This window comes from Thunnus maccoyii, chromosome 14 (genome assembly GCF_910596095.1).
Source record: "Thunnus maccoyii chromosome 14, fThuMac1.1, whole genome shotgun sequence".
In the NCBI taxonomy this organism is placed as follows: domain Eukaryota; kingdom Metazoa; phylum Chordata; class Actinopteri; order Scombriformes; family Scombridae; genus Thunnus; species Thunnus maccoyii.
The window spans coordinates 26400465-26425463 of record NC_056546.1 but is presented as its reverse complement, the minus strand read 5'-3'; the positions used below and the strand labels follow the sequence as shown (position 1 = coordinate 26425463).

At 38.4% G+C, this 24999-nt stretch overlaps 1 protein-coding gene across 1 annotated transcript; it reads right to left on the bottom strand.

The window, feature by feature from the left end:
• Nucleotides 1-7397: 7397 nt before the first annotated feature.
• Nucleotides 7398-24999, bottom strand: rel (v-rel avian reticuloendotheliosis viral oncogene homolog). Its single transcript, XM_042434212.1, has 12 exons — nucleotides 24262-24999; nucleotides 23763-23841; nucleotides 23266-23304; nucleotides 21148-21287; nucleotides 20805-20953; nucleotides 20029-20120; nucleotides 11867-12007; nucleotides 10891-10995; nucleotides 10419-10637; nucleotides 10159-10215; nucleotides 9963-10037; nucleotides 7398-9840 (listed from the first exon to the last, which is right to left on the bottom strand). The coding sequence occupies exons 2-12, from the start codon at nucleotides 23767-23769 to the stop codon at nucleotides 8942-8944; spliced, it is 1923 nt and encodes a 640-aa protein (XP_042290146.1). The 5' UTR covers nucleotides 23770-23841; nucleotides 24262-24999; the 3' UTR covers nucleotides 7398-8941.

Genomic DNA, 24999 nt, shown 5'->3' with positions numbered 1-24999 from the left:
GGACTAGTTTATGCGGGGTTACATTTTCTCCATTTTGATAATATTTAGCTACTGCCTTATTTATGTGGTATAACTAACTCAATTACTGAGAAGTGGGATTTGGCTTTTTCAATCAGATGAAGCAGGTTGGAAAAATGTCAGTATCTAGTAACTAGTCACTCCGCTAGCTAGTTAAGGCTTGTCACTGCAGTTTGGTTTTTACCTTTGTTTTGTAGTTCTTGTCAGAAACTTTTTTTTTCACATTTCTATGTACGATATTTTTATATTATAAAACAGATGTCAAAATCCTGTCTCAATGCAACAAGTACATATGTAATTGTTGTGTTTTGGCTTTGTATGGCAGTGTATATCACTGCTGAACAAGTGGTTATGCCACTTATTCCTATCCACTTACAACATTAGTGAACACAAACAGGGAGTAGTCACTCACCTATAGAATAAGAGCTCTAAAAACAATGCTGTAACACACAGGTTTATACTGCTCTGGTCAAACATTCACAGTATGAGCTTGGTGGGATTTTCCCTGCTCTGAAACATGAGTTAGGTCTTGCATGAGGAGCCTTTCTAGCTACACGTAAGGTACAGTACCTATAATTAAAATGTGCTGCAGGAAGTTTGCAAATTGTAGGATCAGGGAAATTGCTCTCAGAGAATGGAAGTAATAACTGTTCTCCGTATTTCATGGAAAGGTGTTAGCTCAGTGATCTTATAGGTGGAAAAGATGACTATATGAGGTTATGACACTGTTTGGGAATCATCCCATGAGTTGATCCAGAAGTAAACAGATGTTTTTTTTGCCTGTTTACTAAATGAATGGGCCTTTTTGATCCTGTTTTATTCCTGAAAAAGGTGAATTACTGTATGCAGACCTGATGTGATAAAGAAGAAAGAAGAAAAAAAAATATTTACTATAATCCACTGGGTATGTTATCCTCAGTCTGGTGTATGTTATATCAAAATCACTGCAAACATTAGAGGTCAAATTTCTTATTTGAGCAAGAAAGTTGGACACAATAAGACAAAAAAAAAATTGTCTCCACATTTATGATTATTAGTAGTAATATAAAACCCCAGATAGCCAGATTTGTTTTCACTTGTTAAAATGCGAATACATACATAAAATGGACATCACACTTAAAATACAGCACCAGTCAAAAGTTTGAACACATCTTCCTATTCGCTTGAATGAGAAAGTGTGTCCAAACTTTTGACTGATACTGTATATGTATGTGATAACATCAGATAAATCACAATAATGATGAATAAAGCTGATAAATACCATTAAAATCTAATTTGCTATTGTCAGTGCACTGTTGTTTGATTACATCAATGACAAGCCTGCCCTGTAGTAATCCTAGCCTAATTTGGTGAGATAATGCTGTGTTCATTCAGGTGCAGTGTGACCGGATGCCGGTGTTGTCAGCAACCACTTGCAGCGAAAGAGGGTTTCAGAGCTACAAAGGCAGGGGAGAGAAGGGGAAGGAGGGGAGGTGGAGCGAAGGGGCGGAGACAGAGCAGCAGAGGTGGGGATTACTGGAAATAGGTGGCTAAACAGGTCTAGCTTGCCTTTTCCAGGACATGGTTAGGAAATATTGCAAGATACGCATTGCATCAAGCGCTGAGGACAAACTTTCACTACGTATGCACAGAAGCACAAACATGGCCGAGCATACAAACACAACATACTGAACATGCATGTGCATCCACACACTCATGCAGTTCATTAGAACTTTCTGTTTAATCCTACATTAATGCAGTGCAACTCCTTGCAGAAGTGAAATGTCCTGACTGTGGAGGAATTACTTCATTGTCAATGTGAGGACATGTGGTCCTCTTAAATGTACCAATACACTAGATTTGATGTTGTAACACCTTATTTCATCACACAGATCAGTGCCATCTTAACCTCTTTTCACACATGGATTTATTAACTGTGGACCAGTAAGCACTGGGTTAGGGATTCACTCCTAAACATCGCAGCCCAGGGTTAAAATTTTCACAATGCTGTTTTAGAAATAAACCTGAAAATAAGCACTCTGGGAGAGGGATTAGTTAGCCTGAGGATAAACGTCAGGCATGCCAAATTTCATGTTGCAAGTCTGAAAAGGAAATGAAAGTCCTTGACCAAAAAGTGTTGCCCAAAAGGGTCTATAAAACCAAGTGGCTGCCAGGCCATGAGCTGCCAGTGTGTAAATACCATAAAAATAAAATTTCAGAATCTATTCATGAGCAGGGTCCTCATGGTCCTTATTGCCCCCTAATGTGATAGACTTAAAATGTCACATTTAATTGCCCTCCCTCGCCCCTAAACATGTCGGGGCATCTTCATTGTTAAGCTTGATGTTGTAATTATTGGTCATTCAAGTGTGTGAAGTGGAACATGCTGAACTGTCACATAATGAAGATGTAGTAATCACACAGGTCTATATCTTGTGCTTGAACCTTTGAACTGGTGCTCTCTCTGAACTGAACTCCGGTCAAGAAAAATATTACGCCAGTGACGTTCAGATGTCAAAACACTGATGTTCTGTCAGAGGGTCAATGGAGTAACCCATGTAAACAAACACATTGTGTGCATTGCCATCATTTTATCTACAGATTAAAGGCTAAAAAAGAGCAGCATTTTATTGACCTCTATGATCACTGGTATTTTCTGGTGGTGTTTTCAATGTTTTATGAGCCAGTTACAGTAGATAACTTTAACAAAACTAGCAAAAATATGTTTCCTTCCATCAATCTCTTTATGTCTGAGAAGACAGCTACACTAATCAATATTTTTATATGAACAATATGTCAAATGGATTTGTGTTATGTGAAAGGTCTCTCATAGTAAACCAACAGAATTATCACCCATTTCTGCAGTACCCCTCAGCTCTGCAGAGTATTTTAACTTTTTTCAGCTCATTGTTTTGGTTTTACTTCACTGTTTTGGTTCATTCTCGAGTCACCACTCTCATCAATCTCATTTCCAGCTGTAGCAAAAAAGCTCATAAACCCACTGTATGTTACCTGTCCAGCTTAAAACATAAGACAAAGTTAGCAACTAGCTGGTGAACAAAGTGGAGCATTTAGCAGCTGAAGAGCAAGATACATCCTTCCGAGATGGTGGAGACCCAACTCGAGCTAAAAGGAGAGTGAATAGGATTTATGTTAGTCAGGTGGCCAAAAACACAACTTCAAATCAATGCTAATGTTGCTTCATGTCTCCTGGGTGTGGCAATAGTTTGCTAACACATTAGCCATTTTAACAAAACGATATGTCAAAAGTGTGATTTTTAGCTTTTTGTGTTGCTCTGACCAAAAGTGGCCTTAAACTTGTCTAAGCTATACTGTATTAATATTACTACTGACATTAGAGATTTTAACTGATAGTTGAGGTCATTAAGTTTCAGTTAAGCAAAGTCAAATATATTGAATTGAAGCTTCAATAACAAATAGTGTCTGCAAATAAGTTGGGACCGGTGAACTGTGGTGGCCACACTACATGTGAGCAAGTATTAGTAGTTTTCTTTTTTAACACTTGTTTTCATACAGCACACACTTTATTATTGACAGTTTGTTTGCTAATTTGAGTGCACGCATTTTGGTTAACATTCTGTCTTTGATATTTCTTATGTTAAATCCTGATTTACCGTTGTCTTTTGTTTCATGGATCCGGCGAGTCCTACCTCTGGCCAAAAGAGGCAGCACTGGTAAAGATGGCCTCTTATACTGTGGCTGGCAGGAAGTGGAAGAGGCCAACCGGGCATGTCAGAGGGGAGTCTGCCTTTCGGGATCCAGTTAACTTCAGTTACTTTAGGACTTTAGATTTATTTTTCTTGCTTTTGATGTTGGTTGGGTTGTAAATAGTTTCTTGATTTAAATCTTTGTTGAGATTAGGGTTAATTTGTGTTATAGAGTTAATTGTTTATTCCTGCCCCCCTTGTGTGTCTGTGTAGGCTAGCCGGTGTGTATACAAACCCCCCTTTTTTTTGTGTCATTTGTCAGGTCTGTTATGTTGAGTTCACTTTAGGTTGCTGTTTGTTTAGTTGACCTCAATTTGAGTTAAAGGGCCCTAGTTTTTGAAATTACTTTCCTCTAGTTTTTTCTATTTTTGTATATTGAAAAAAAATAATTTGTCAAGTTGAAATTAAGTTGTAAATAAATTACTAATTTTTGCTTTATACACCTTGTATTCTTGAGTTTTACTGCTTGGTCCCTGACATGAACCAAAACCAAAAGCCCGTGAGCAGATTGTTGACAGTATCCTGTGCACTGAGGCTAAATCAGGGTTCAATGTGGTTCCTTTCAACGAGACAGGAAGGAAGCTACAGCATTTCACCTCAGTCTCCCAATACAAGAGAAAACAAACATCTCCAATGTAGCACATCCTGAGTTCCTTGGTAATGACGCTTTAGGACACACTGTTTGTAAAGTACCTTGGCAATACAGAATGCAGAATTTTTCAAGAAATGAGATTAGGATCAAAATGTTGCTTTGTCACCCAATCAACATTTATTGCCTAATTGTGATGTAAATGTGAACAACACTGATGTGAATATGAAACTGTACAAGAAATTCACAGCGTCATCATGACCGTCATTAAAAAATGTTTACACCAGTGCAAGAAACATTTTTTGCATTTGCGAGAAGACATTTTCACCTTGTCAGACATTAAAACTCATGATATAATAGAAAGCCATAACATGATGACTTTTAACTTTGATGTGTATTTAATCACACTCTTCACATCTACAGTAGTCAAAGCTAAAAAAAAACCCTTCACATTTGTTTTCTAATCTTTTGACTGCCATGGGGTGCAAAAGGTATAAATACTGCAACCTAAATTAAGATTTCTGAGTTTTTTAAATTTAATGTACGAATAATAGCTTCACACTTTTGTGTATCATAGAAATGTGTCATGCTGGTCATCTAAAAATCTCTTACCAGAGGTACTTAAAGCAAATAAAACCCCTAAATCCCAGCATGCTCCAGCAGCACACTCTGAGATTTCAGGTAGATATTTAAAAGGTAATTCTTAATTCTTGACACCAGATTGTTGAAACTTTGAGGTAACGATCAGTTTCACATGTGTCAGAATTGCACGTCATTTCATGTAAAATTACGTGTAAAGCATCTAGTTCAGTTTGAAGCCCAGTGTTGAACAGGAGATGACATAACAACTGTCTTTCCTAGATTTGATCAGTTATTCATATAAGTCATAACAAAGGCATGATATAGATTATCATCTGTTTTTGGTTGCCAACATCTCATGCAAATAAAAAATCTGAGCTGATAAATTTCAAGTAAGTTGCATTATGATGCTATAGAGTAATTGATTTATATATTTATTTTAAGAGGAACTAAAAGGAACATTTCTAGAGAGCTGTTAGGTGTGTCTGCACAATACCATACTCGTCTTCGAAACCACATGAGTAATACAACTAGAGATTAAGAGAAGCAACCCTTTGTTTAGTAGTAAACACACAACTGTTACTTAAAGCCAAAGCGCCAGCATTTACTAAACTCTAACATTAACCTCAACTAGAATATACATTTAAGATTAAAGATAAAAAATGAAATCAAGTATTTTAACATGTAAGTTGGTATATGCCACAAAATTTGTTTAATATATAATGGTTTTTTGATCTTAGAAGTAGAAAATAAAAGTTGTTAAGAGACAGGCTTGTTAATAACAATGTAGAAGTTTAAAAAGTGTTTGGGCCAAACACTGTATCCACTTACGTAGCCAGCATTGCTCAGTGGTAATAACTATAATTGTCACCACATTTCCTTTATTGGGTAATTGGTGACTTCTAGTTTCACCCTTATTCTACACAGAAACCTGATAATTCAGAGCCTGAAATAAAAGCGAAATCACAATTTTTTCACAAAATGGACGTCTCTGACATAATAGCAGACACACAATATTATCCGATAGTATCCATTATTCAAACTTTCACAAGATTTCCCTGTGACTGCCTAAACTAGTCCCGCACACTCAGGGGGTAGTTAATAAGGGTTTAGGATTTACTGAATATATTTGATTATGCTTAAGTAGTTTAGTAAGTTATTTTGTAGTCTTGATATCAGGACTAATATTATTTTACTGGTGCTTAAGCTGTTGGCTTTCTTCTTCTGCTTTCTCCTTTTGGCAGATTTCTTGTCAAACCTGACATAGCACAAAACATAAAACACAATCTTGAAGGCAGCAGTTTCTTAAAAATGTAAAAGACTCAAAAGTAATGTAATCATTTATACATTTATAGTGTTGAAAGCACCAATCACTTCTTACATTTGTGTATGGACATGAAAACAAAAGGTTTCACGGGTGTACCACAACAACAGGCCGCAAAAACCAGGTTTCAGTCTGGCTTACTTTGGATTTTTCATGTTGTTTTGTCTGATTGAGAAGAAAGGGAAGAAAATGTTTCAACCATGACCAAGATCATGCTGGAAAGTCATCTGAGGGCAGACCTGGTGCAGCTTAAACTGAAAGTGCAAAGTCATGTGGCTCAATCTACTCATCACTTTGTTGAGACTTGCTTGAGTCAGAGTCATGAAGACATGCTTCACTGTCAGGCTATCAACACCTTATTATCTCCAACAGAAAAACAAAAAATCACACCTGACAGCCAGAACTGTCTTAAACAGTACATTTTACACACTACAACAAACATAAACTCTTATCTGTAATGTGGTAGTATTGTTAACAATGTGGAAATTTAGCTTCAACCTTGTACATGGTGATATCTCTCATCTTCCCATCCCACAAATGGTGTTGTTTTTAGTATTTAAGATCAAAATGACATTAGTCAAGGCCTAATTAAAGTTCAGTGATGATGTTCGATGGCTTCTTGTAAAGGAAATTGTGTTCTATTAATTGATGATGTCATATAGGTCACTTAAACAGACAAAAGTCACAGGTGCCTATCAAAAATATTATAATTCCACCTATCAGAATTATTGTAGCATTATTTCAATGTTGATGTGTTATGAAAAGTAATTTAAAACAAAATCCTATAATTTTCCAAAAGTAAAGGTTCTCAAGTATTTTAGATGTAATGGATTTGACATTTTTTAATTATTATGCATTTAGACATGAAGAATGTGAGCCACCATATCTTGATATGATAACTTAGCGCAATATTATCATGTATTCTAATTGAATATATGAACAGATCATTCATGAAAAAAATACTTTGTTCAGTGGCATTGTATATGTATGATAATGCTCTCTGAGGTGTCCCAATATAGAGAATAGAGCACTGAACCATTTTTGATCTTATATCAAGACATCTTGTTGCTTGTTGCTTTATCACTTGTATAAATGTTACGTATGTTTGCATGGGGAGATCATGTATACAGTGTAAAAGATATCATATAAAGGTAACAATTAAATGACAAAAAATCTGGAATAAGACAGAATACATTTATTAAAAACTGATCCTGTAAGAAAATTCAAAACATATCCAATCTTACAAAGTAGTCATCAAAATATTTACGTTCATTTAAGACAATGAAGACTCTTGGAGGGTATACAGGTGATATACATCACGTTAGTATGAGCTAGGCTAAAGATGACAGACCAGCCCTGCTTAAGTGCCAGTGTTTGTCCATCATCAGCCACGTGTCCAATCAAAATGTCCTCGAGCAAGACGCTCTGTGAGGCTAAATGAATAAAACAACAAGAAAATACAAAACTGACATCTGTATCTGTAAAACATCTGTTAGAAATGCTCTGAGAACTCTGGATAACACATGTGATCACTGGTATGACATAGTCATTACAAAGGAAAGACACCACTCAATGTGCTTCCTCCCACTTCCTCAATGGAAATTTCAGTACCTCGCCAGTTCTTGAGTGCTTCAGCATGGTTATAGCTTTCACTCTCAAATATGGCTAACATGTATGTACAGAGTGCACTTAACAGCAAATGCTCTGATAAAAAATCAATAAAACAGTAACACACCTTAGCTGACATGTGTAATACGAAAGAATCCTTTACACAGCAATAAAAAATAAACCCATGACAACAAGAAATTTCCTCTAATGTACTTTCAATATGCCATCCATTTACCCCATTTTCTTTTTCAAGATTAAACACCCAAACAAAACATTGATTACTATACAATATGTTTAACGTGAATCCATCTTCACATGAGAAAAACAAAGAAAGAAAGTAGTACATTCACTTCTTCAGAACCTTTGTCTTGGAAACCATCAATGTGTCCTTTGGTGAGATCTTCATCATTACAACCTCACACATCGTTCATTGACATAAAAATCTTAACCTTGCAGAAATCAGCCAAACTCCTGTGAGCTCAGTTTTCAAGACTAGTCTGAAGAGCATCTACAGGGAATCAACTAACACCAGGACCTGGAAGCTGAGCCAATCAGTGAATTAAGCAGTGTGAATAAAATTATGATTAAACTTTGCACCTCTTGAAATACCCCAACTGTTCAGAGAGTAAAAGTTGGAGTGGAACTGGTAAAGAATTGCACAGTACACTAATCATGAACTGGGGCTTTAAACAAGGTGTCTTTGATATATAAATGAAGCAACATTCTGAAACTGCATGGTCTATTTGTTGTGTCAAATTTACCAAGAAACCAAAATTTAGTCAATAGTTTTTTGGAGAAAGGTGTCTTTCTAGATTAATAATTGGAAATGGAAGTGCCACCTTTAGCCAATCAAATATAGAGAGTATTCTTGGTGATGTCTTTGCTAAAGATGGAACTAGGTAGTAATCAGTTGTAACACCTAGAAACTATACCTTTTTCTGTTTGTGGGTCCAATAGGCTGCCAGTAATTTTGGCACGAATGTACCCAACCCAAGCAAATGCCCACTAAGCCTTACTGGGCCAGAATGGATGAGGCAAAATTTCTAGCTTTGCAGGCTTAACAAGACTGATGTAATCCTTGGCACTGCTTCTGTTTATTTCTTGATGCCAACAATGTCATTCCTTGTAGTCACTGTGCCGACTTGATTTGAGCCAGTCCGCTAAATTTGCATAGTGGCCATCGGCGGTCATGCCATTCTGTGAGAAAGGATTCTGAAGATTTTTAAGAGACTGGTTGTTTCCACTACCGTCTTGCCTCATAGGATCCATGTTGGTGCCATTGCTCATAGGACGAGGAAGCAAGTTGGTGTACGTGTTTCCTTGGCTTTCTCTTGGGGAATGCATGAGGGAAGTATGGGACTCTTGTACCACTGTGATCTGGGGCTCTTGTTTCAGCTGGAAGCCAGTCTGAGGCCCACCTCCCACCAGGTTCTTTAGAAGTTCATTCCCCTCCATTCCCTCTAGGAAGGGGAAGGAGCTCAGCCCCTGTGACCCCCCTCCACCTCCAGGTACAGACCCATTAAAGGTGTTCTGAACTGGATTGGGGGTGCTGAAATTGGGCCACATAGTCTGGAGACCCTGGTTCTGGCTCCCTAGATGGTTCTGGGCCCGGGTGTCAGAGGTGAGTTCCTCTCTTTGGTGCTGCATGTGGAAGAGATGCTGGGACTCTGACTGGCTCATTACAGGAGCCTGGGGGACTGTGTCCAAGCACTGCAAGTCCCTCAGGTTGAGCTGAGGGAGGGTGTTACTGTCACAGGTGTAACCAGACACTGGAGTTGACTGCTGTTGCCTACTGCTATTAAGACGTGGCAAATTGCTCATGGCACTTGCGGGATTGATGGTGACCGTATCCATTGAGAGTGCTGGGTTGGGATTTGCCCATGAATGGTTGACTGGCACATTAGGAGCCTGTGATGTCATCATTACATTCTGAGGGCTTGGTTGGTAGGGTTGGTTGAATATGGCAGGTTGTTGCTGCATTGAAGGCTGTTGCCTCACGTACATGTTGCTGAGGTCTGGAAAACATATGATGGCTTTGAGTGTGATTGCAGGGTAGTATTATCCTGATCTGGATGAAATGTTGTATTTGGCTTAACATCATTTGCTATTTGTGGGAAACCAAGTATAAACCAGTTACCTTTCTGCATGTGACTCATGGTACTGTGTGGCACCGCCTTTGGCCTGTTCATAGCCAGACCAACAAAATGGCCAGCTAAAGGTGCAGAAAGGCAAAGAAACCATGTTAAAATACATAAATGTGTATTGACTTACTGAGGACATGCTCATACATAGGATGAATTGTGCTCTACTATATTTAGTATCATAACTCTTACCTGACATCTTCATCAAGTTTCCTCTTCTCCGCTTTTTCTCATTATAGCCATAAGGGTCTAAAGGAAACACAAAAAATATCACAGATATGAAGGATGTGTGGTATAAGATCTACCCAGGTCTACTGACATGACTAAACTTTTCATCTATCAACCTGAATTTAAAAGTGGGCCTTCTTTCCTGGATACTATCAGACAAAGAGGAATGGCGGCGACAGTGCAAGTTCACTTATCACAAGATGAAGATGATGATCACTGCTCACCTTTGTCATCAGGCAGATATCTGAAATCCAGTGGTTCACTGACTTCCTGATCGGACGGTCGGCGCAACTGCATGTGCACGGTGACAGAGTCTGTTATGGAGGTATTATAGAAGGGTGGAGTCTTGAAGACGATAGCCACTTGGCGATGAACATCAGCTTGGGAGAAGGAGCCTTTGGCCTCCCAGCCATCGGAGGAGAAGAATCTGACCTCAATGTCATCTGGAGGAAAGAGGGATGATGGGATGACAGGAATGGAATATTGAATGAACATGCAAAGAGATGAAGCACTATGACTATGAAAAGCAAAATTCGTGATATGAAAAATGAATGGAAAATGGATTGAATGAAGATGCAAAGAGATAAAATAGAAGCAGGATAGATAAAAAAAAAACCTGATTACACCGTAAAAAGAACATAAAAGCGTGGAAATGCTTATCAATTAATTCCAAATGTATTCAGCACATCCATGTACCTTTCTGCACTTTGTCACACAGTAAGAAGATCTCATCCCCTCCTTTTACACAACCACTGTTCCTGTTGACCCGACAGATCCTCAGCTCTGCTGTGTTTGGGGCCCCTGATGATGCAGAAACACATGTTGTAAACATGCAACAAAATAGACAAACAAATCTGACAAATCAGATTGTATACAACTGAGATGCTAGTTTTTTTTTCATATAGAAAATGTCAGAATCTACTTTTACTTTATCTACTTTGTTAATGCACTGTTATGACAACCAGCTGAAGTGGCTCAGTGTAGCTGGTTTTATATCTGTCTCTGTTTAGAAGAAGACCACATTCAGTTTACAGTTGAAGCCTCACCAGGTTGAGTCACATGTCACATGCCTCCTGTCAGAAGAGGAAGTGCTCCATGGTAACGGTGTTGTTTGAGTGTTAACTTCCCCTTTCTCGTTGGTGTGTGAGGAACACTAAACTAGTTCACCAAGTGCAACACTTGAAACTTGTTGAGAGAATATCAACTGGACACACGTACACAGGTCTTGCAACAAACACTTGTGTTCAAAGACGCTGCAGCTACAGGCATGCGCAAAGTGCAAACACAGTTATGTGTGTCACTTGCCCTATTGCATGTTTTATTACTATTAATTATAGTAGCAATATTATAGGATTCAATGGCAAATTGCACTGTTCCATTATAATCTTAATGCTGTTTCTCTTTTAATTTTTAATTTGTGCAAAACAACATAATAAATGTCTTAACAGTAATTCTGGGAACCATTTAATTGGTCCAATTAAAATGTCATGCAAATGTACATTATCACAAAATATTAGCTATTAGCAGCTTTCATTAATGAAATATCATCATCAGCTCCAACATCAATTGTACCCTAAGGTGGACACACCTAACCTGAGGCAGCCTGTATTCCCATAAGGGCAATTATATAGCAATTACTTGATGTTGCCTAACGTGAGGTCAAGCCACTCACTGTTGTCGTAAATGGGGTTGGTGACAATAGGGTTGAGTGCTTGGTTGTAGTGGCCAGTCTCATCCTGCAGGAAGACCTGGATACACAGGCGAACCACGTTCAAGTCGTACTCCTCTGACTGCAGCAGCTCCTCGCGTGGCACTAAGGTAACACACACACATAGAGATGAATGTCATTATCACAACCAGATGAGAGTGCTTTATAAGACATTGGTTGACATTGACTGACATAAATAAGCAAATTAGCCAAAGATCACTTACATTACAGAGCTTATGCTTTGATATTAAACAAACATGTTTTGTTGTTAAAGGTTCAGTTTACCCAAATAATATTAAGTTGCCAAAGTTACACATATAAAAATGTGTAAAATTACAAGTTACTTGTACTTAATTACAAGTTACTTGTACTTAATTGCAAGTAACTTGTAATTAAGTACTTAATAATAGTATCATCAGCAAAATTTACTTAAAATAGCAAAAGTAAAAGTGCTTGTACTTAAAAAGTACTTAATGTTGAACCTATAATGGCCCCAGTTTTAATGTGTAAGTAGCTATCTATAATAAATAGTAAATCTATAAAAATGCATCATATTTTAGAAACTTACATGTTTTTTTTGTAAAATTGCTAAATCTGTAACTATAGCTGTCAAATACTATATGTAGTGGAATAAAACATACACATTTCTTGATTTAGTGTAGTAGAAGTACAAATACTCAAATTCAGTACAAGGACCTGAAGTCTGTACTTAAAAACAGTACTTGAATAAAGTTGGTTACTTTTCACCACTGTCCGTCTCTGAGATTCCTGCAGTCACACCATTTAAATGGGGGTGAATAGAATTTTATTTGTGGTCTCAAAGCACTGAAAAATGACTTTAAAAACTCAGCAGCAATTTGTCTATCCAAAAAACAAAGTTCTCATTACTGTGAATAATCCACAGGAAAGAATTTTCCCTGGAACTACTTTCTACTGAAAAAATAATCACTATCAAAAAAGTTAAATGCAAGGTCTCTGGATTATCTTGAGTAACCAGAATACTGTTTCTGAAAATACACTTTACTTTGACCACCATAAACAAATGACAGCAGATGTTTCAAAGATGGAGATCTCAAAAATGGTGAACTGATCCTTTATTATCTCTTGTGCTCTAATGCAATTTGTAAACTGGGTTTAGGGGTGTTCACGCTCCACTACTTCACTTATTATGGGACACTATAACAACAATATAAGCATGCAATCAATATAACTAATGATCACAGATAATTTTAGAATAATACAATAAACCAAATGTAACCAAAGATATAGATGATCCTCTATAATGTTCTCATGGTCGTGTCAGTCAAATCTGTAAGCTGTACCCAAAACCTCAAGTTTGGATCAACATAAACACGTCACAGATAAGCTTATTCAAGCTACCTAAGCGGCCTACATTCTCATCTGCACACACTCACATACACACACACACACACACATGTTCAAGCGTCACACATCCCACCCCCAGAGGCAACACACACAAACACACACCTTGCAGGGAGAGCTATTACTGAGAGACGCCCACACACCAACACACACACCAGGCTTTCACATCTGCCTACTTTCTCTTCCTCCATCTCTCAATTTCTATCTTTCGCTCTCATGTCGAGGCCATCCCCGCCTACAATTTGTCGCCACGGTGACGCTCGGCAACGTCACCTCAGGGTGGAAAAAAATGTGTGTCTGTGTCTGTGTGTGAGACAGAGTCTGCACAACATAGAGACAACAGTTGAGACTCCCTACATGACTGACCATGATGGCTCCTGACGTGTATGAAAGTGGTGGGACAGGACAGAATCTCAAGTTAAATCTCTTTGCTTTTACTCAAATCCTTCATAATGTGTTTCTCCCTTATTTAATGCTGTTTCAAAATGTGAACACCAACAGTACAATATCAAAATGTGTTTTTTACTCTTCCAAACATACTCCATGGTGATAATATGTGCATATTCTTCACAGAAACACTTAAGCATACAACAAAAAACTTCAGTGCAGTTACACATGAGATGTTGGGAAACTCCTCATCCTTACTGAACGTGAAGATTGACGTGTGCAGTGCAAACAGCTAGCTAGGCATTTTTCCTGCTCTGTCTCTGCATGTACGGCTGGCACCAGCCATTTTTCCTCTCGAGGTTCAAGTTCAAGTGAAGTCACAGGTCATTAGTGTTTCTGCTTAGTCAGAAGTCATCAAAATTGTGACTTGAGTCAGACTTCAGTCCATTACTGTGTAGTTAACAAGCAGGGGAAAAAGCAAAACAAATGCTAACAGGTTATCCCCACATCTACTTGTGCATCTCTGAAGACAAGCAATGTGTATCTATGTGAAGGTTCAAGCTTTGTTCACAAGCTGAACAAAAACTGAAGTTTAAAAATAACAAGTTGCATTTTTATGGTGAGTAATATAAACTCTTTGCTGACCAGGAGAAGTGGCTTCCTGAGGTCTATGAAGACAATCTAAAGAGTTTAGAAGTACTGTATGTAAAAGAGTATGTAAATTTTTGACATAGCATTACTGGAGTATACAGCATTTACCAAATGAGGAGTTCCCTTTATGTTTCAAAGAAAAGGGTCCTCTAGTTGTGCTCAGATAAGTTTTAACATTTAACATTTCTGAATACAGTGATTATCTTTATTTGTTCTAACTTTAAGACCGAAATAAAGATCAGTCATCACAAAATAAGCACTTCATTTTTATGAAGCACTGCCCATAATCTGAAATCTGATATACAGTATATAATATGACATTTCTGTCTGGACAGCTGCCAAACAATTTCATGAGTAAATCAAATTATTATGTCAAGACATAGCAGGTGCTTGCTTTCTTAGAACATAAATAATTTAATACAGTGTAATTTTAAATGTGTTTCTTTAACATTTTTCCCAGAGGCAAGTATGGGTGAAACCACATGGCTTACAGTATCTATATGCATGAATGCTCATTGAGTGGAGGAGTTTGGGTGTCTTGAACAACAACAATGACACTGTGAGGATTAACCCTATATTCTGGGGGAGCAAATGGTCTCTCTATAACCATAAAATTATGCTGCTGCTGCATCTTCTATTCCAGATTTCTGTTTGGTCATCAGGTTTGCCTGCTGTAGGTGGAAAAGACAGACACACAATGGAGAAACTGAAGGAGGGAGAAATGAAGACTTGCTCGTGTATGAAAGCGGAACTGTCAGAGTAAATACCGATGGAACATACTATGTTGGTCTACATGTGTGCGTGAGTGTTTGTGGAGTATGTTATTGTGTGAGACAGATGCTGGACAGGTGCAGGAAAGTGGGTTGTGAGTAAGAGAGCAGGTAGTGGTGATGAGCAAATGTGTGTGGGCTGAGAGTCATCGGGCAGCCTGGCTGCAGCTGCATGGGACGAGACCATTGGCTATGGTGGTAAAGGGGGCAGCGACGGCTGGGGGGTCGGCAGTGGGCGGGGGGGTGGTTAGTGTGAATGTGGGAGCAGAATATGAGAGTGAGAAAGAAGGGGAGGCAGGTGCCAAGCTTCACCACAAACAGCCTCTCCACTGCATGACTCACAATTAACCAAGTTGACACGCAAATTTCAGTTTGTGTGTCTTACTGAGGTTGATGGAATGACTTCAGAACCATTACTTCATATATATATATATATACCTTTACTGTACTATAAAACTACTGAGTGTAGAATTTTAACATTTTAGATTTCCACACCATCAGTTTTCGCACATAGGGAATTGCTTTAGGGTACAAAAATTGAAGAGGAGGAGTTTGGGTACAAATAGTACAGAAGTATTCTAGCAATGGCAACTGATACAAAGAGTAAAGGACCCCTGGAAAAACTACAACCAGCAACAAACAGGACAAGTGGTGATATCTTCGTTGCGCCTGAAAGCATTTAATTTTATGGAACGGTTTTTATGGAACTTGCTACCTCCACTGATACAACTCTCCATCATTATCTTATATACTGACGTAACACAATTAATTTACAAATGATAATGTGAATTTAAAGAATAATTTACATACATTTTTTGAAGTAGCTTTGGGCTGCTTACTCAGAAAGATTGTACATTACTTGTTACTACTGTAGTAATACTATTACTAACTTATTACTCAATAATAATGGTACTTTTGGTTGTACTCGCAAAACAGTGGTAGTCCAAATGAAACTCAATAGTTCTTCATTATAATATTCCTCCACAGCACTGACCAACTAGCCCCCAGCACTGCCTTTAAGGTGATGACCCACAACATCAGAATAGAAATAATATGTTTGTATGGGATCAAACGAGGGTCAATAAGATTTGGAGCTTGTGGAAGTTGAGAAATCCTTACAAATTCTGTAGTTGTAAATCACCCTTTGTAAGAAAGTTTCAGCCTAAAAGTCTTTACTCAGATGTTCATGAAAGCACTTCTTTTTTTCTCAATGTCTTCTTGTGGCCTCACAGTTGATAAAACTACACATCCTCTCCACACCTTCACAGACTTGAATTTGTCACGCAGTCTTTGAGTCTGTTCACAGTTTTACAAAGGGCCATCTACAGCCACAAGCTTTGAATTTTTTTTAAACATCATTCCGGAAGCTTTTTGATCCTTATTTAAGCCCATCTCTCTCTCACTCAGTAATATAAAAGTTATGAAATCACTATTGACTGTTTCTGCCCCTCCTGAAATGAACAAACATTTACCACCACATGGTAAGATTTGGTAGGAATAGTAATAAAAACATTACCACGTCACACACTCCACGCACACAGTAGGCAGTTCTGTGTCATCACTGGTACAGGCGAGGTCAGACTACATGTTTAGGTTTTTACTAATAGGCAGTGATCTCATCATGGCTGTAATCTCATTAAATATAAGATATTCAACCTACAAGTACACCGATGTAGCTCAGGAGGTCAGGGGATTTGTGTAAAAGTGGTTATGTGCAAGTGTGTTGGGGTGAGGGGAGGGGGGAGGGAGAGCGGGGGGGAACTTATCTCCCCCGACACAGGAAGCAGCTGAGTTTCACAGCAGAAGTGAGCTGAAGAGAGGGGAAGGTTTGAGCTATGTGAAAAAGCGGCCCATCACATGTGGCAATAAAACACTACGCTTGTAGTGTAACATGTACCTGCAACCTGACCAGCAATCACTCAGCTCTTATATCTGTACCTTCCACTTAGCATTAGAGGACTATTTTATGTGCATCGTCATGATGAGACTCTCTTTGGTTGTTTGTAATGTTAGTCTTTAATGCTAGACATTAAAGATTATTCCACTGCTGCGCTCAGTTTAAGTCAACAAGAGTAAAAGCTAAGCACACAAAAAAGAAAGTATAGGTTCTCACACAAACTGTCTTCATCCAACTTTAATTCCGCTCTCTCAACAACTTTCCTATTGGTAGATGGAAGTATGTTAAACACGGTGGCCCATTTCCACTCATGCTGGGTGATGATGATGATGTTTGATTACCAGAATGACTCTACTTGGAAAAAATATTAACAAGATTTCTTTTATGATCTCATCCATGTTGGAGGTCAAAGCTTGGGTTATCTGCTCAACTCCTCCCTGCACTCCCTTTCTAAATAAAGATGCAGAAAGCACGCCTTTTTAAAGAGGAACAGCATTAAGATAAGGAATTCTGACCCATTATTCGCACACTCGTTTCATCTATTAAATTCTATCTGTACTTGTAACAGTAAAGAAAACCTCTCCTTTAAGGAATGATGGTAAATGGTGTAACAGACATGTCCAATGGGATCATTTTGTGCTCATTTATGTGCAAGAAATCTAAGATTTTCTCTTAGTCCCTGAAATAAAACAGCAACAACATTAAGTGTTATTTTTCTAGCTAGTTTCTGGCCTTGGAAGAGAGTTAATAAAAATATACACAAAGACCACAGGGATCCTACATTGCAAAATCTTTGCACACTCTGATATGACAGCAAAGACGGTAACTGCAACTTGTACAGACTTAAATTAGTTCCTTAACTCTCTTTTATATAGAGCAGTTAAAGAATAGAGATGTGGTTATATATGATAAAGGTCAGTAGTCAGAGCAAGAGACTAAAAATGTCAGCCAGACTTAGAGGTTGATATCACACAGGAGCCATTTATAACAGCTTCACATTTCTTGTCAGTCTTTGAGACTCTGTACTTTACTAGTACTTTATGCTAGACGTTGTGGCTTTAAAGGGAGTTTTAAAAGGACAGACAATAACCCTGATGATGCCATTGGTGTTATCTCGGATTGGGACACGGGCATTTACAAGGCAGGGAAGGTCAACGAAAGATGCAACTGAATTGCATTATGGGTAATGTAGGATCCAGCATTTTTAGAGCTTGACCCATACTGGGGACTAAAAGTCAGGATATCTTGGCCTCTGTTGCTCCCATTTTGACTGTTCTTTTTCAAAATCTGTCTCATGTGAGTCTCCCAACTTAATGAAAGAAAGATGCAAAATGGCTGCAGTGCCCCTTTAAAGTATCTGGCATGAACACTTTTGCAATTACAGAAAGTGATGAATCAAAACACATGAGTGGAATTACAAATATGTGAAATATGTGTGGTTCACAGGAGACTCTTTGGTTAATGAGATTAATTCAAACAGTCTCAGTCACCGTTTATTGCCACTCAGACCTGCCAACATGCAAATTTGCCAAGTGGAGATTTAGAAGTGTGAAATATATTTTTTCATATCTATAACTGTAGATCAGAGATTAGAGATCAGCATCAAACATGTTGTATGTTTGAAAAGCAAAACATATACTATATGTGTTTGAATTAAACCTGGTAATAAGCCTTCCATTCCTTCTATAGTTTTACAGACCTGTAAAGTACCAAACCCTACTTTTATCATCATCTCTGAGAGCTGGGGAACCCCCCTTGGTCCACCCTCCCCCTTTTAATGAATCCTGCATTCCCAGCTCTCACGTGGCATCCTGCACTGTGCTGAATTGAGCAACTGTGACCAAGAATGGGGAAGTAGCTCAACGCCTGTTTGTACACGAGAACCGCTGTCTGTCTGCACAGGAGGACCGCAGAATGAAAAAGAAAGCGCATAGAGGAAATGGCATTACTGTAGATAGTGCGGCTTCAAGAGAGCGGATTTCTGTCTTCATGTTAGGAAAATCTTCTCGACTGCCTGAGAACTGGGTCAACCAGCGTATGAAAACAGTTCTTTTGAATTGTTTTGAACCTGTTTAACAGTAATAGCAGCAGGAAAAGCAGCAGCAGCAATAACAACAGACACAGTACCTGCTACAGTAACACTGACAATAAACAACTGCAACTGTACCAATAACAGGAGAATTCAGATTTTTAGGTACTTTACCTAAATATGCAAAAAGAAATGTCAGTATATCCATGTTTTTTTTAAATTAGTTTGCTGTCTGACTAAACTGTGGGGCCCTCACAGATACAAATGTTACATATGCCAGTATGGAACAATTCCTGTTACATTTCTGACATAATTAAAAAATGTGCCTTTGCCAATACAACATTTTTGTTGCACTTGTACTCTTATTTACAGTTATTATTTAATAATAAGTTAAATCAATAAGTAAAAGGAAAGTCATAAGGTTAGCGAACTGTCTCTGTAGTGTCAGTTACAAAGTAATATGTGTGAAAAGTTTGCTAACATTAGCTCACATTAGCAACCACAAGCTCCTGTTCACACCAGACCAAGTGCGACTGTGACATTAAAAACCCTGAGCAACGCTGTGCTTTATTGCTTATGAATTTAACTTCATTTTTAAGAATAAGATTTTGTTATTTCTTTTTTCAAAAGTTAAGGCTGGAATTATTCTGCATTTTTTTAGCCATGATAGCAAGCCGTGTGGCTCTAAGGAGAGCAATGTAGGTCAGTAAGTTGGTCAGTCCACCACTTTGGTCCTGACTGAAATATCTCAACAACTATTAGCAACTGCTGCTCAAACAGGAGTAAACAGTTTATTGGGGACTATTTTCATGTGTGGATTAATACATATTTGCTGCTCTTGTAAGCATTAACAACAGCAGGACGGTGTAAGCAAGACTGACTACAAACTACAGTGGCTTTGCTTACTGTAATGGAGGAACATGTCACCTGCAGTCAGTGTGATGTGTACTCCCCATTAGATGAAATCAGAAACAGACAAAATAAGGAACTTTGGAGCCAGAGCACTTACCGTTGAAGGGGTTGATGCCTCTGGTAATCCTCTGTAAGATTGCTTCCTTCACCTCCCTCCTCCTCACACACTGGATACCCAGATTCTGGAAACTGTGGGAATAATAATGGAACAATGACATGAGAAACTAGCACTATTGCAACAAGCTGTTACTATCAAAACACACAAGGTCACACTACATACTGAGTTGTGTGTGAAAGTAATAAAGTAATGATGCAATCAATCTCAGCCATCTGGTTTTACTTGTAAAACACGGAATATCTAAATGTATCTCAATTTACTACATCTAGGTCCATGAGGGAATTGCAAATTATAAACACCAAAAGATACTGACTCATTCACACTCTCACACACACATGCTCGAGTACACTCTCTCTCTCTAACACACAGCAAATATGGGTGATGTCACTTGGGGAATTCCCATATTGCCAGTCTCATTACAGACATGGTTTGACAAATATGCCTTGTGTGAGTGTGTGTGTGTTTATGTGAGAGATTTGCTTTGAGTTTCTTCTTCTGTATCTGAGAGGTCACCAATTTACACTCGATGCCTTCCGAAACCGCCAAGTGAAACGAGAAATACTGTTAATAGAGAGCAAATTGATTATGTTGTGGCGTCTACATGTACGACAGAGAGAGTTTGTGTTTATTTATTTCGATGATGAAATGCTGATTAAGACCGAGACCGTGGTGGTAATTAGTCTGACAGTGAAGTCAATGAATGCTATTGGAGAGGAGCGTTGTTGGACAGAGGTGACTGTGGGAGGTGAACTCACGCGATCACTCTGCGGTCCGGCCCAAACTCTGCCTCATAGTATCCGTCTTTGCAGTCCTTCCCCACCAGGTCATGCGGATGTGGTCGGTAAGGCTCGTTCTTCGTCACCAAATAAACACGCACCTTCCCCTTGCCGCAGTAATTCAGGATCTGAGGATGGAGAAGAGGAGGTTGTTTTAATTAATAGGTTTTAAAAGTATATATATATACAGATACACATACATGGAAACTTGGAAACAGAGGAGGCTGCATTTCTATACCCAAATGTACGCTGTAAGTGTTTCTCTGTACATATGGATACATAAATCTTTGCAGTTTTAGAGGCTGAAGTTAAACTGACTGACCTGCAGACTGGGGTAGGTCCTGTTGTTGTCAGAGCTCTTCTCGCCGGGGATGCTGCCGGCAGAGCGACCCTCACACTTGTACCTGAAGCGCATTCCTCTCTGTTTGGGCTGCTCAAAGATCTGGATCTCTGGCTCGGCCACTAGAGGGGACAGACGATGAGAACAGTCAATGAACATACTTGGAGGAAAAACAAAACATAATTCACTGCTTTTTGTTGCTCCTGAGTGGTGCTGTCACTAACAAAACTATCAAATCTACTTTCATCAACAAAAATTCAAGGCAGGTAGAGTCAGCTCAAAGCATGAGTACTTCCCCTGAGTTTTTATTACATATGACTGCTAAACAGGTTTTGATTATTTTTGTTTGAGTTAGTTCTTTGCTGGAATTACAAAAGTTCAGGATCAACAGGACGAACAGGATCAATAAGTCTAGCTTATTGTCACGTTTCTGACATTTACTGTATGTAAACAGTGATTTGCAGGTCACAAGACGTCTAAATGTTTTGGTTAAAACTGGGCAAAAAAGGCCTTTTGAGGGCATTTTGACACATAACAACAGGAAAACTCAGGTGTAACTAATGAAGAGCATCATAAATGTTATTAGTAACACCTGTTCTTTTCCTACTGTGAAAAGTCAAGATGTCTGCTGTGAAAAATTAATATTAATTGTTTGGCCTACAAAATGAAAATGGAAATGGCAAATTCACAATTTCCTAATGCCCAGATTTTAGAGCTGATGTTTAATTTTTTTCTCTGTATTTTGCAGATATGCCCAAAGGTTTGTTTAAAAGGGATATTTACATCCTAAATATGTGTTAAGCCTGAAGTGAAAAACCTAATGCTGGCTTCAGAATCCCACTGTCAACTATCTATGCTCCATGGAAAACATGACTTATTATATTATTTGATTACAGAAAGATGAGGCTGAAAAGGAAAGAGACTGATAACTGCTCTTTTTTTAACCATGTTTCTTCATTTCTCCTTTTTGTTTTCTATAGTAAGCAGAACTTGGGCAGATGGTGCCTTAATCTGTGTACTGAACTGTGCCAATGTAAATGTCTGTTTAATTGATGACCTCATCCTAGTCCTGTTATTCTACTAAATTTGAATGTTAAAAAATATAAAGGTAATCTTCACAATTCTTAGAAAAATCGCAAAAGATTTCTCAGTTGATTGATCAAGTGAAGCTAAGGCAAACCTCACATACTCATCTAATAGTTCTGTTTCTGACATCCACTATATGGTCCAATAATCCAATTATATTTCAGAGTATAGTTAAGCTTCTAGTTGAAATTGTTTGCTAACACACTGTTGAAACTACAGTTAAATGTAACCTAGACATCTAAAAATATTTTATTTAACCAAATTCTGCCTGGTTGGATCTCTAGATGTCTTTTTAACTGCAAATCACCAATTTAGTTCAGTCAAGCCTCAGCTATGCTGCATCCAAAACAAAGCATGAAATGAGTTTTATCAGTCAAACTTTGATCCTTAAGCATGAAAAAAAAACCTGCCCCACATGATGCCTGTGTGAGAGGAACTAAAACGGATCCGGGAAGTGTCACTGTTTTTGGTTTATAGTCTTTCAATGATTTAACAACACAAATATGTCGTTTTGTGGATATGACAGCCGAGCGACAGGCGCTCTGACCAAACTGTGGGACCTTCACACACATACAAATCTTATATAGGCCAGTATGGATCAAGTCCTGTTACATTTCTGACATAATCAAGAAATGTGTCTTTGCCAAAAAGCAGCTCAGCCATGTTCTGCCCTCTCTCATTTCTCTTTTTCACTCTTTTGCAGCTGCTCTACAACAGCAGCAAAAATGCTCCAAACCCAGAACTGAGATATGATGTAGCGCACACACACACAGACAATTTTATCACAATATAAATATCACCACAAACTATAAAGATGATGATTGGCCCTCGCAGACACTCACAGCACAGGTCATAAAAAGCAACGGAACTTGCTTACCAATAAAACAAAAATGAGGAAGTGAAAAGACACTTCAATACATTGAGTGATTTTTTGTATGTTTTTGGCACTTATACGCTTTGACTTGTGGAGACAAGCAGCTTATTTTCACACAAGCGATATCAAAATGTACTTACTTAGGTGTGGATCGTCCCCTAGCATGGAGGGCATAAGAACTGAGGAGGAAAATGTTGACATATAGGAACAAATTAGGCAATTATAAACACGAATAAGACACAAAATCCAACTAAATAGTATTGATAAAATTAAAAAAAATGATAATGTAGCACTTGAAGTGGTTTGCAGTGTTTAGCAAAATCATTCACTTCTACTAAAGCTGCGCTGTAAATCCTGACTCTGACTCCAATATCAGTCAATCATTGCAACAAGGAGGAAGTTTACTTAACTCATACAAATAGTGCCACATAGTATCATTTCACTTAGCAGTTAAACATTACTGTTGCTATTCTACATTTAAGCTTAACATATTCACATGAATCAAAAAGTTAGTGAGTTATTACATGTTTTTAAACATCACATGCATGATTACTGCTATTTATTTCATTCTATCTCAATCTCTCATTCTGCAGTTCAGCATTGTTATTATACAGTAAACAAAGGTGTTGCTACTCACCGTCCATGGTGCACACTCACACACGCACACTCCCACTCTCAGACTTATCAGAGGTTATTGTCTCTTGGAGAACCCCGAGCTGAATGAAGTGACAGTGGACAGGAAAAGTAATATTTGTCAAAAGAGGTCTAGCCGGGAATTCCCCTCTGTCACCGCCCCCCTCCATCTGAACTGACCAATCAGAAGCCACCTGAGTCACAGCATCGAGCATAAAGGGGAAGGAGAATTAGAGATTAGACAGAATGTGGGGAAATATGGGAACTCAGTGCAGTGCTTTAAGAGTTTGGTAGAGGAAGGTGGTAGAGGAAGGCACATGACAGCAGCTTGCAGCTTGGAAAAAGACATTAGAAAGGTTAAAGGCATAAAAAAGAGTCAAGCATCCTGTGGTGTACTGGATCTATATTCAACTGTAAGCAGTGCTGCAGACCTACTGCATGTCACCACATGCATCAGGTAGCACCTCACTCACTGTAAAGCATGGAGGCACCATCATACATACCTGATGTCGTCCAACACCGATGGTTAACATGATTTTATATATAAAGCATTTTTAAGTTAGCGGTCCACAATGAGCAAAAAGAAACTATGGAACCAACTTTGTTTTTTTAATCAAGACTTTGGGAAACCCAATGCTTTCACCTATGAGCCTCATACATTTGAGTCACAAAGCTAATTATCCGTTTTTATGGAAAATGTATACCTGGTGATCTTTAACAGCCCAGAAGGTTGTTTAAATGAATAATTTGACACTTTGGAAAATAAATGTGTTTGGTTTCTTGACAAGAGTTAGATATGAAGATTGATACCACTCTTAAATAGTATAAGTAAGATAAATATGTAGCCGGAGTTAGTGGTGCCATACCATTGGTCCGACAGCCCATTATTTCCGAAACCCCAATAGTTTGGAAAACTTCCCATTGGACCAAAAGCCCATTAGTCCAACAGACTGTTATCCCGAAAACAAAAGCCCAATGCTGCGAAGACCTGTTGCTCTGAAAATACACATTCCCCCTAGAGTTTTCTGCCCCTAATATCTTAGTGTATTTTGACATGCAAACGCGAAGATACCACCAAAATGCTTGCTTTTTAGTGCATTTAGTGCATACTAACCCTAACCCAAAAGATGATAATTGGAAGCCTAATTGGAATGCCTAACCATAAATAATAGCAGTGCGTCCATCACCCATCGATTCAGCACCATGGACAGGGCTGGCAGTCACGGAGCTCCAACAATTCC